Source organism: Jaculus jaculus, chromosome 3 (assembly GCF_020740685.1).
Source record: "Jaculus jaculus isolate mJacJac1 chromosome 3, mJacJac1.mat.Y.cur, whole genome shotgun sequence".
NCBI lineage: Eukaryota > Metazoa > Chordata > Mammalia > Rodentia > Dipodidae > Jaculus > Jaculus jaculus.
This window is the reverse complement of record NC_059104.1, coordinates 95,102,786-95,115,631: the sequence shown is the minus strand read 5'-3', so window position 1 is coordinate 95,115,631 and position 12,846 is coordinate 95,102,786. Positions and strand designations below refer to the sequence as shown.

At 52.5% G+C, this 12,846-nt stretch overlaps 1 protein-coding gene across 2 annotated transcripts; it reads right to left on the bottom strand.

Annotated features, from left to right (window-relative positions):
* Positions 1-485: 485 nt before the first annotated feature.
* On the bottom strand, positions 486-11,405 carry Mcam (melanoma cell adhesion molecule). 2 transcript variants are annotated; one of them, XM_004667368.3, is made up of 16 exons: positions 11,306-11,405; positions 9,458-9,582; positions 9,157-9,364; positions 9,004-9,074; positions 8,832-8,919; positions 4,733-4,912; positions 4,183-4,304; positions 3,925-4,087; positions 3,714-3,832; positions 3,494-3,635; positions 3,216-3,337; positions 2,968-3,109; positions 2,787-2,882; positions 2,449-2,596; positions 1,856-1,973; positions 486-1,407 (listed from the first exon to the last, which is right to left on the bottom strand). In XM_004667368.3, the coding sequence occupies exons 1-16, from the start codon at positions 11,370-11,372 to the stop codon at positions 1,378-1,380; spliced, it is 1,941 nt and encodes a 646-aa protein (XP_004667425.2). In that variant the 5' UTR covers positions 11,373-11,405; the 3' UTR covers positions 486-1,377. The 2 variants fall into 2 exon arrangements, with proteins under 2 accessions (XP_004667425.2, XP_045000742.1); XM_045144807.1 differs by lacking the exon at positions 1,856-1,973 and having other exon boundaries at positions 11,306-11,376.
* Positions 11,406-12,846: the final 1,441 nt, after the last annotated feature.

Here is a 12,846-nt window from a genome sequence, read left to right as displayed (position 1 = left end):
CTTACAGAGAATAGCAGAGCTTTAAGATTCATTTTCATTTTAAGTCCATTTTGTTTTGCCAATGTATTAAATGTTTAGAGGTCTGTTATACTAATGTTATTTATTAATTTTTTTCATTTCCATACACAGTTAACTAAAGAGCTTTCTCAAGCACCCATGTCTGTAAAAAAAAATATTTTTAAATAAAGTTTCTTTTGTTGTAGCAGACTTGACTTTTTGCTTATTCAGGGCTCAGGGACAAGACACAAGATAAAGGACTGTGGGCCAGGGTGGGTACTGCTGCTGCCGTCCTGGGGCACTGAGGGACAAGGATCCATAGGAAGGGTACATGGCTCCTGGCTAACAGCATATCCAGTTCTGTGTAGCTCTATAGGTAAAGGGACTGCCCTTCCTGGGAAGCCTTGTCCCTACTGCTCTCTGCAGAGGTTCTGCATCCTTTTTGAGACGTTTGCAGTTTGTGGGGTCCCACATCTGATAAATATGAGTGGAGAGCAACAATTAAGCTTTATTTCTCTAACATATATATATATATATATATGAAAACATCTTGCAAATTTACAAACAAAACCACTTATATACATACACGAACACACACATAGAGATGCACACACACCCTAAGGTTCTATCTAGCCAGGCCAGGTTTTCCTCCCTAAGTACCATTCTCCCATTTGGGCCTTCTTGGGGTCTAGGCCCATCACCTACTGTGTATAGAAATTTGGTACTGTCACAGGTGAAGCCATAAAGGACAGTCCACCTCCTTTGTCCTGCCATCAGCCTTTCTGTCTCCCACGATCACCTGAGGACATGGGAGCAATACAGGGGTCTCAGGCTCATGACTTTCACTCAGAAAGTGTCTGGTCTCCTTATTGCAGGGACCTGTGTGAAGGAATGATACTAGACTTCTGCCCAAAGGGGGAAAGACTGAACAGGTGGTGAACAGCAGCTCTGGGTCTACAAGGTTCTCCCCAGAGCCCACATGAACAATATGCATCTTCACCTCTGCAGTCAGAGTTCTTTCAAGGCAGCCCAGGTAGAACACCAGCTTAGAGGGGTGAATCTACTTAGCTTCTCCTAGAGATGGATTTATAGCATTGCATGTATACGGAGAAAAACTACTCCCCACTCATGGGAGATCAAGGCCCCTTGGGATAAGTGTCATTGAGATGGGCTGGCTGGTCCCTGAAAAGGGGCCTCCAAGGCCAAGTGAGGTCCTTTAGATGGCTCTGGTCCCGGCCCTTGGCCCTCTGGAGCAGATCTGCAGTTGAGCTGGAACTGGGGTCTTCTCTGCTGTCCTGGGAGCTTTGGCTTGGGGGAGAAGAGTGAGCAGAAAGCCGGGAACGTTCCAGGCAGGGAAGGAGCTGAATGCACATGATTCAGCTAACGCCTCAGATCGATATATTTCTCTCCCTAAAAATGGATAGGAAAAAGTAACCAGAAACCTGAAGAGTAGACAGGGTTTAAGGTGTGCATACTAACGGACAGAGGACTGAAGCAAAAGCCAATGGACTTGCAGCAGCCTGAGGAGAAGCAGCAGGATGGAAGACAGGGAAGAAAACACAGGACCCTCAATAGGTCTCTGCACTAGGGAAGTTCAGGCCACACTTCACACCTAGTGGCAGAACCACAGGCTTTGTTTTTTCAGGAAAGGATGGGGTGGGGTTTTGCAGCCTTTTCTCCAGGGTCCCTCTACCATTTGCCTCACCCGGCCACCTGTCAGTAGTGTTAGGCAAGATAGGCCTGCTCCCCATCTCCGACCAAGAAGGAGGAAGAGAAAATTAAGAAAACAAGTACTGTTAGCCCAGATTGCCCCCATCCTTGCAACTGTCAGACACTAGCCTCAGAAACTGCTTCCTACCTGGTCTCCTGGAGCCCTCTTGTCACCGTTGTTGCCCTGGAGGAGGCCCATCTCTTCTGGGGGCTTATCTGACTTAACTTCAACTACAAATTCATTCTTACGAGATGGGGGCAGCGTGCTGGGAGGAGGGAGGTGAGAGGTTGGCAACTTGCGGGGGTGGGGGGCAGCTATTAGAAAGTAAGTTGGGGGCTGGAGAAATGGCTTAGTGGTTAAGGCGCTTGCCTGCAAAGCCAAAGGACCCAGGTTCAATTCCCCAGGACCCACATAAGCCCGATGCACAAGATGGTGCATGTGTCTGGAGTTTGTTTGCAGTGGCTGGAGGCCCTGGCACACCCATTCACTGTCTGTCTCCCCCTCTCTTTCTGTCAAATAAATAAATAAAAATATTTGGGAAAAAAGTAAGTTGGATGGGCTCTTTGGTATTTTGGGGGAGCTCAGGAAGAGAGGATGAAAGAAGTGTTGATGGTAGCTGGGTAGTAGGCAGGAGTCATGCCATCCCAGGGTCAGGTCCAATTTCTGTTGGACAAGGTAGGAGTGGTCCCTGATGAGGCAGCACAAGACGGGGCGAGAACAAGGGGATGACCTTGGCTTACATCTCCTGTTTGCCTGAGCGCCCACACGGCATCTTGCCCTTCTTATAGAAGAAGTAGAGAGCAGCTCCCAGCACGGCCAGGACCAGGATGCACACGATCACAGCCACGATGACCACACCCTTGCTCTCTGGCTCTGGCAGCTTTTTCTCTGTCACACAAAGACACTCAGAGTCACTCTGCTCCAGACTGCCTCTCTGCCATCACTGACCCGCCCCTGCCTAGCCCAGTGCTAACAGAGATGATCTGCTGTTCTTTCTCAACAAGGCTCTGTGTTGGGGGAGGGGATGGCAGAAAGGGCTCCCTGGCACAGCACTGTTCTCTTGCCAGGCCCAGCTTACCTGTGGAGGTGCTGTTGGCTCTGGTGTGAGGACTGACTGCGGAGGTGCTGGGGCCAGTGGTTTGGTTGAAGCCAGGTGGGAGGGTAGTTAAGGTGACTAGGGGGCAGACGGGGGGTGGTTAGCAGAAGCTTACATTAATGCCCATGCCTGGGCGTGCCCCTACCATCCTCTTGCACCTCACCCAGCTCCAGCGTGATGACAGTGGTGTTTTTGCCCAGGGAGTTGAAGGCTGTGCATTCTGCACCTGTCCCCAACAGCTCTGGGGTCACAAGGACATTCAGGGTGCTCAACACCGTCTGTGGATCTGGGTCTTGTTCAGTTGCCTAGGGAGGAGGAGGCAGCTCAGAGGGTGGGAGGATCTCCGGTCATGGCTGCAAAGTCCAGGCAGGGACTAAGAAGAGCACGGAAAGATGGGTGGGGCCTGCTCACCGTGCCATTGGCATTCCAGGAGATGGTGGGCCGGGGATATCCTGAGGCCTCACAAGACAGATTCAGCACTGTGTTCTCTTTCACCCACACCTTCCTCTCCTTTAATGCCATCCATGGGGACCCTTGGGGAGGGGGGAGGAAGTGAAGTGGTATGATGGCAAGCTCAGCCTGCCTCCATGTTCCACCACATGTCCCAGGGTACCAGGTAGCTTTTTGGCCTCAAACCGCTCAAAACCACCCAACTCAAGATGACCTGGTCAATGCACAAAGGGCCTCACCAAAAATGGCCACATTAACCAGCTGTGTGCTATTCAAGCCAGGAACGCTGGGGACAGAAGCCACGCAGAGGTAGCCTCCCCCTGCCTCTCGTTTTAGGTTGTCCAACTGGAGGATGGGCCCCTTTTCCAACAGCTGGCCTGTCTAGGGGTAAGAGGAGGGTCAGAAAATCTGAAATGGAGCCCACAACCTTTGCCCATAGTCCCAGGCCCATCTACGTACCTTTGCTCTCAGCCACTGGAACTCAAGGTCCTGGTTACTCTCAGCCTCACAGGTCAGGGTGAGGCTGTCACCTTCCTGGCTCTCAGGGGCTGGAGGACTTACTTGAACATCAGATACATCTGGAGGCAGAGCAGAAGTGTTAGGCTAGGCAGGGTGGGCCTGATACCTCTTGCCCAGGCTGGCTCCCCATCCTGGGCTCCCGGCCCCTCACAGTTCACCAGCAACTCCTGGGGACCACTCCACAGAGATAACATGGTTTCCAAGTCAAGGCCTTGACATTCATAGAGCCCACTGTGCTGTTTCTGGGCAGGCTCCAAGATCAGGATTCCATTTTCTGTGGTACTCTTCTCTTCCATGTCCTTGGTGTTGGAGTTCTGGGGGAGCATAAAGAGGCGAGCAGATAGCCCTGAAGCCACACCACCCACTCCTCTGCCTTTACCCTCCGCACTCAGCACCCAGCTCTCCCTACCTGCTTGTAGATACTGAAGTGGGGCTGAGGGTTGCCATCCGACATACATCTGATTTCTACACGGTCCCCTTCTTTCAGCAATCCCACAGGCTCTACTTCTAGCCACACTTTTTCTGCAGGGTCTGCATGAACGAAGGGGATGGTTCTCAGTACAAGAGGTGATTCTGGGGGTATAGTGGTTTGATTCTGGTGTGGGAATTAACGGCTCCTGGAGGCAGTGTATTGTTGGGGGCGGGCTTATGGATATGATAGCCAGCTTCCTCTTGCCAGTGTTTGGTACACTCTCCTGTTGCTATTGTCCACTTAATGTTGACCAGGGGGCGATTTCCACCCTCTGCTCATGCCATCATTTTCCCCTGCCATCATGGAGCTTCCCCTCGAGCCTGTAAGCCAAAATGAACCCTTTTTTCCCCTACAAGTTGCTCTTGGTCGGGTGTTTTCTGGCAGCAATGCGAACCTGACTCCAACAGGAGAGGTGGGGCTACTAGTAATTTCCACCAGGCCTTACCTCTCCCCCTCCTCAAAAACTGAGGAAAAAGTCAGCACTCACAGAAAACAGGGACGGTAACTTCCCGAGATTCTTTCATATGATTCCCACTGGGCAGCCGGTAGTTGAGCTCACAGTAAAACTGGGCATCTTTGTCTTCCTTAACCAATTGCGCCTTCAGAACACTCTGCAAAGTGTACAAGCCACTCGACTCCACAATCTGTGATGACTGAATGTGAATGCCTAGGAAGGAGGGAAGCAAGCTTGGCCTCAGACCTACCAGCTCCACCCCAGGTCTCCAAGAGGATTGGCAAGGGGACATCTAAAGAACCCTGCCCCTGTAGAGGGGGCCAAAGTCAAACAGTTGGTGACCATCCAACACAACACTTTTTTAAAAACTTGAGTGAAGCTGGGCGTGGTGGCGCACACCTTTAATCCCAGCACCAGGGAGGCAGAGGTAGGAGAATCACTGTGAGTTCGAGGCCACCCTGAGACTCCATAGTGAATTCCAGGTCAGCCTGGACTAGAGTGAGACCCTACCTCGGAAAAACCAAAAAAACAAAAAACAAAAAAACTTGAGTGAGTTTCATGTAGCCCAGGCTGGCCTGGAACTTGCTATGTAGCTGAGGATGTCTTTGAACTTTTGATTCTCCTCCCTCCTGAGTGCTGGGATGACAGGTGTGTACCACCACACGCTCAGTTTATGTAGTGCTCAGATCAAACCCACAGCTCTATGTATGGTAAGCACTTGACCAACTGAGCTCTATCTTCAGCCACAGACCTTTTAAAATTATGTTTGTGTGGGGCTGGAGAGATTGCTTAGTGGTTAAGGTACTTGCTGGCAAAGCCAAAAGACCCAGGTTCGATTCCTCAGTGTCTACATAATGCCAGATGTACAAGGTGGTACATGCATCTGGAGTTCATTTGCAATGGCTAGAGACCTTGGTGTACCCATTCTCTATCTGCCTCTCTCTCTAATGGATGCAGTATTTGTGTGTGTCACAGGATAACCTTGGGGTGTTGTTCCTCTCTTCCCACCACAACTTGCTGTAGTTTGCTCTGAGAAGGACAGTCTAGGTGGCTTGCCTCCGCCTCCCACTGCCAAAGGGGAACAGAACTGTGTCACTTAGGGCCAACTTTACATAGTGCCAGAGACCTGAACTCTAGTCAGCAGGCTTGTCAGTGAACCAGACCCCAACCCAACACTTGTAGTGCTCAGTATCTACCCTAGAAGGCCATTTGTATAAGGTTCTGCCAGTAATGCTGCAGTGATTAAGAGACGGAAGGAGCTATAGACACAGGCCAGGTACAGCATGTCTCCGCATATATAAGAACCTGGATTTAACTCCCCAGCACCCGGAAACAAATTATCCAAAATGATCATAAAACGAGACTTCAAGCCAAGCATGGTGGTGCATGCCTTTAATCCCAGCACTCGGGAGGCAGATGGCTCTGAGTTGGAGGCCAGCCTGGGACTACAGGGTGAGTGTGAGATCAGTTGGGGCCAGAACAAGACCCTACCTCAAGAACCTTCAAAAAAAAAAAAAAAAAGACAGAGTGAGAGAAACATCAAGAACTAATAGGAAGCCGGGCATGGTGGCACATGCACACATCTTTAATGCCAGCACTCGTGAAGCAGAGGTAAGAGGATCACCTTGAGTTTGAGTCCACCCTGAGACTACATAGTGAATTCCAGGTCAGCCTGGGTTAGAGTGAGACCCTACCTTGAAAACCACAGACACGAAAAAGACCTAATGGGTATAATTAATTACATAATATTCAGTCCAGAAAATTCAATGGTAGGAGAGGAAACAGGCAGGTACGTCTACATAGGCTGATACGGAATGATTACACCAACGAAAATGTGCAGCAGTGTATGTTATGCATTACCACTAAGGTCAGGGTTTCTCAACCTCAGCACTATTGATGTTTTTGAGCCAGAATTAATTCTTTGTGGTAGGGCCATCCTGAGTATTGTAGGATGTTCAGCATCCCTGACCTCTAACCATTAGATGCCAACAGCACCCTCTGTAACTGTGACAACCAATACCACCACCAGACACTGCCAAATATCCTTCAAGGATGTATGTGTGCAAAGTCACCCTGGTTTACACAGTAAAAGAAAAAAGGCTTGGGCTAGAAAGATGGCTTAGTAATTAAGACACTTGCCTGCAAAGCCTAAGGACCCAGGTTCAACTCCCCAGAATCCACATAAGCCAGATGCACAAAGTGACATATGTACATGAAATTACACATGTATACAAGGTGGTACACACATCTGGAACTCAATTGCCGTGGCTAGAGGCCCTGGCATGCCAATTCGCTATCATAGACAAATAATATGTTAACGTAAAAACACTACACAAAGTTAAAAACATTTTTTCATAAGTGGTACAAATTTATTAACTTTTCATTTGCTCAGTATTTTTAATATACTGCACTACAGAATCACTCCTCTGGGGAAAAATAATCATTTATTTATGATACTAGAGATAATTTCTAGAGTAATCTTTAAAACACAACACCAAGCAAAATGCCACTTATAAGATACTATTTGAAACAAAGGTTTTTGTAATTTGTTTCATTTTTATAATAAAGAAAACTAAAAATTAAAATAATAATAATAATAAAATAAGTGGGTGTGTTGGCACATGCCTTTAATCCCAGCACTTGGAGGCAGTTAGGATCGCCATGAGTTCGAGACTACATAGTGAATTCCAGGTCAGCCTGGGCTGTAGCAAATCCCTACCTAGGGGAAAACAAAAAAACAAAAAACAAAACATAGACTTTAAGTGTGGTGGCACATGCCTGTAATCATAGCACTTGGAAGATGAAGGCAGAAGGCTCAGAAATTCTAGAGCGACCTGAGCTATATAAGATCCTGTCTCAAAACAAATGAGCAAATAAACAAGTCACACTCACGCATACAAATCTCTGTTTCTTACAGACATTTACACAAGTGACTAAAGACACCAACTAATGGCAGACGTAACTTTTGGGAAAAGCCTGGGCCAGGAAGGAACTTCCCGTTTTTTGGTGCTCTATTTTGAGACAGGCCTCTTATAGCCTAGACTGGCCTTTAACTCACTATGTAGCCAAGGATGACCCCGAACTCCTGATCTTCCTGCCTCTCCTCCCAAGTGTTTGGATTATAGGTGTGTACCACTATGCCCAATGTTTTGTATATTGTTGAAGATCAAACCCAGGGTCTTGTGCAAGCTAAGCAAGAATTCTACCATCTGAGCTACATCTCTAGCCCTGTAGTATCAATTCTTTTTCTTAAAAAAATTATTTACTTATTTATTTGAGAGACATAAAGAGGCAGATAGAGAAAAAGAGAATGAGTGTGCCAGGGCTTCTATCCACTGCAAAGGAATTCAGATGCATGTACCACCTTGTGCATCTGGCTAACGTGAGTACTGGGGAACAGAACCTGGGTTCTTAGGCTGTGCAGGCAAGTGCCTTAACAGGTAAGCCATCTCTCCAGCCCTAAATTCTTTTTTATTTTATTTTTAGTTATTTATTTGCAAGCACACAGATAGACAGAAAGAAAGATAATATCTTAGATAATAATTTCAGGGCCTCTAACTGCTACAAATTAACTCCAGATACATGCATCACTTTGTGCATCTGGCTTTATTTAAGTGGGTACTGGTGAATTGAAATTGGATCGTTATGTTTTGTAGGCAAGCACCTTAACCACTGAGCCATCTCTCCAATCCTAAATTCTCATGAAAATATTTTCAAGCATCACTTGAACAGTTTTTTTTTTTCTTTAAAATTTATTCACTGCAGCCAGATGTTGTGACGAACTCCTGAGGCAGAGGTAGGAGGATTGCCTTGAATTCAATGCCACCTTGAAACTACATAATGAATTCCAGGTCAGCTTGGGCTAGAGTGAAACCCTACCTCAAAAAAACAAAAATAAATAAATAAAAATTTGTGAGCAGAGAGAATGGGCACACAAGATGCATGTGCCTCTAGCTTTATGTGGGTACTGGGGAATCAAACCCAGCTGGCAGACTTCACAAGCAAGTGCCTTTAACCACTGAGCCAGTTTCCCATCCTCTTTGCAGTCATTTTTGGTTGTTCCAATAAAAGCTAAAGAGCATGCATACACAGGTGGATCCTGTGTGAACCACTAGGGGAAAAGACTACTCACGGTTCTTCTCCTCCTGCAGGGGCCGGCCATTCTTGTACCAGATAACTTGAGGAATGGGGTACCCGTTCCTCCCCACACAGGTCGCCACCTATGGAGAAAAGAATGTGAATCCTGATGCCACCCACATCCCAGCTTAGCCCTGTTGACCACCATCTGCCCTAGCATCTCTCACCTCCTCAAGCTCCTCGCTGCCCACAGGGATGCCCACAGCATTGGCCTGGATGGTGGGTTCCTCTGGTGCCTCTACAGGGAAAAGGAAATGAGCAGAGAGGTCTGCAAGCTGCTCTGGCCCGTGGTTCCTGACGCAGGCCGGGGAAGCACTCACTGAAGACCCGGAGCTGGATGTGGTGCTCCTGCAGCCGAGGGCGCTTGCTCTGACACACGAAGACGCGCTCATCGTGGGGAGTGACTTGCGTCAGGGCCAGAGTAGCCCCTGCGTCCTGGAGGCTGAGCCGGTGCTGGTACTCCCCAGGTTCACTGTGGCCCTGGCCCTGGCGCACTCGGAACATCAGTGTTTTCCTCTCCTTGTGGATCTGAGAGGAGGAAGCAGAGAGGTGGAGGGTCCCCGACTACCAGGAGGGTAGCAATTCCCACCTGCTCCTGCCCTCCAAAGCCAGGGCACTCACAAAAAACCATTCCACGTGGCTGAGGTTGCCCGGGGAGTGTGAGGGGCCACACCTCAGAAGGGCCGTGTGGCCCACTTCCACCTCCACCAGCTCAGGCACCGGCTGCTCGGCTTCGCCAGGCACACCTGGGAAAAGGGAGGACAGGCCCAGCTGTTGTGTCCGTTCCAGCTGCTCTCCCCTCACAGGGCTCACTACAGCTGTTCTGCCACTTGGAGGATTTGGAGAGGGTCCTGTCTGCTCCCTTCGCCCATACCGCTAACCTAGCCAGCCCTGTGCCAGTGCAGAGGCCTTGGGACTTGAAGCCAACACTGAGCAACAGGGTGCCTACCTCCCAGGTGAGTCTGGCAGAGGGGCAGAGAAGGCAACGTGGGCGATGGGTCAAGAGGAAGGCCCCTTTGCTCCCAGGCCCCCTCCCAAGTCCTCCGAGTGAGCTCAGAGTGTGGGAATGCAAAGCATGTGCCAGGCTGGGGCACACAGGCCCCTTTGTGTCCCCACCCCTAGGGAAAGACGTCACTACTCTACCCTCTGCCCACCCCCCCCCCCAAGTCCCCTCTCTAAATCCCCCAGAAAGCCAGTGGGCCAGTTCTGGCCAGAAGCTCCCATCTCATACTTTCTAAGCAGGATGTCGTAGAAAATTCCACACAAAATCAGGGGACCCCATCCTGGGAGTCCGATGAGTATAGAAGGGTCAATCTCTTCCCCACCCCACCCCCACGCCGGGTCAGGGCAAGGGCCAGGCAGTGAACAGGAGTGATGTCAGTGGTGGCATCATGCTGCAGACCCATGTAAGGAGGTGATGTCGCGGGACACCATCTGGCTGGACCCTGGGGTGCCTGGGTTGTGTGGCTCCCAGACCTAGAAGGCATGTGGGGAGTGGTCATCTTCAACCTAGAGCAGAAGCCTTGGATCAGTTTCCTGGGAGCCAGAAGAACTGGGCAGGGTGGGGCTGGACTTACCCCTTTCCCCAGAAATTAAGGTCAGCCTGCAAGGCAGTAGACTGGAGCACCCCAGGGACGCGGCTGGCACCGGGCATGAGGCCAACGGAGTGGGTAATGCCCAGCAGCCCTCCCCTTCCCCAGCCCGCTCGACTGAGGCTGGGACCGAGTAATAAGCCAAGAGTAACACGCGACATCGCATGGGCTACGCAAGGGCAGCCAGCACAGACCCAGGAGCTCCTGACTACTAGGTGGCTCCAAAGAAATGTTCCAAAGTGCCCAAGCGCTCTTCCCACCGGAATGGGGCACCTAAAATAAGCCGCTTCCATTCTACAGATCCTCCAGCCCAGGTTTCTGCCACCTGTGCTCTCGTCGCCCGGGGAGGTGCGGGGCGAACCACACCGCCCGCAAGCCCCTGCCAACGCCCAGCCCGGGCGGGAGCCGCCGTCCTCACCCCCCCCCTCGCCCCGCTCACCTCCAGCCTGGCGCGAGGCCCGGCAGAGGGGGAGGGCTCGGCGCCCCCCTTCCAGCTGGGGACACTGCCTTTTCCAGCAACAGGCGGGCGCGGGATCTAGGGGCCGAGGATGCGCTCCAGCGGCGCCTCCCTCCCGCGCCCGGGTGCCCTGCGAGCACCTGCGGGGAGATTCCCGGGGGCAACGGGCACAGGCTCCGCTCCACCCTTTCCCGCTCCCGGGAACTGCTAGAATCCACGCTGCAAACTGGAAAGAGGAGTTGCACGCGCGCAGAGCTCCCGGGAGCCGGGGATGGGCAGGAGGAGGAGGACGACCGACCACCGGGGTGCAGAGCCTCGGCGCGGCCGCGCAGACACCTCCGCTGCCCGGTACGCTCGAGTCGAAGTCATCCCCCTTGCCCCGCGCCTGGAGACCCCGAGCGAACTCACTCACTCACTCACCCGAGACGCGGCGACAGCAGCCGCAGGCGGCGAGCAGGAAGACGCACACGAGCCGGGGCAGCCCCATGCTTCCCGGGCGGACGGCGAGAGCCGAGTGAGGAGCTCGCCGCGGCCGGGGGCTGACGTCAGGGGGGCGGGGGAGGGGACCCCGGCCGCCCCGCCCCGCCCCGCGCAGCCCCCCGCCCCGGGGGCGGGTCCCGGCCGCGGAGGCCCGGTGCCCTCGTGCCAGCACCCTCCGGCTGGGGAGGGTTGCGGGAGCTGTGACAGGTGTCCTAGGGGACGACCGGGGCAGCGGGAGAAGCTGGCCCGGACGCCCAGGGCCGCCCTAGGTGCCGTAGCAGCATTCAGCCCCCAGCAGCCGTAGTAGCCCCGGGGGCGACCTGGCCGAGGAGCCGGGGACCCAGAGCAAGTCCGCGGGGGTTCCGACGGGGACCTCCCTCCCATTCACGCGCCTCTGCTCTGCGGGGACCTCGGGCCTGCCCGCTTCGCCCGGCTAGATGGACTGCTCTACTGCGGCTGCTTGAGGGCCTGGCACTGCCCCAGAGTCTCGCTGTCCTGGCAGCCTTGGGGAAAGAACTGAGTGCCAGGTCCCACAGACCCAGAGGTGCCTACAAAGGGGAGGGGAGGGAGCTGGAAATGGTGGCGTCTGGGCTGATCCTCCTCCGATCAGAGAAGGGGAGGAGGGTGCTGAATTCACCAGCCCCAAGGTAAGGACGCTAGTCGCCACCCAGGCCTGGAAATCCTGTTCGGGCTCCCTTTCCTCCACCAGCCCGGCCTCGGACTGTTTCCCCTCAGGTGAACGAAAAGAGAGCGAAGTGTTAATGGGTATGGTGCCTCCACCTTGACCTTCAGAAGCCTGTTGCCCCTCGGGATACTTGAAAGCCTACCCCAGCACTTCCGGGCATCCTACAGATTGTGGCTCAGTGGCAGAAGCAGGGGCCGCCGGGCGTGGGGGCGCACGCCTTTAATCCCAGCACTTGGGAGGCAGAGGTAGGAGGATTGCCGTGAGTTCAAGGTCAGCCTGAGCTAGAGTGAGACCCTACTTCGAAAAAAAATAAAAAAATAAAAAACAGAAGCAGGGGGCCACGTAGGGGAATAAGATGTGCTTGGGGCTGCTGCTCTGGCTGGAGCACTCTCTCTTACGCAGCAAGGGTGTGGGCATCCCCATAGCTGCCCTTCTCCCCCAAACCCCAACTTCTCCCTGGGTATCCTGGCCTTTTCACTAAGACTCCAGCCAGGAGGGTGGCTCTTGCCTCAAAATGATCCCAGCGCTCTGGCTTCAGAAGAGGGTTCCTATCAGCAGGGGCTCTCAAAGAGGAGCCCGGATTTGAGGCGGAGGCCTTGTCATCCGGTGGGGCAGCCTTTCTGATGCTTGGGGGATGGGGAAGCAGCAAACGCCAGAGATGGCCAGGTGACTTGAGAGAATGCTCTGGGTGGCATTCTGATGACGCAGAGATGACTGGCAAACCACATCAGCCTCATCTTTCAGAACCTCGCTGACCCCTCCTCCCAGTCCATTAGTCTCCAGCTACAGGCCATCC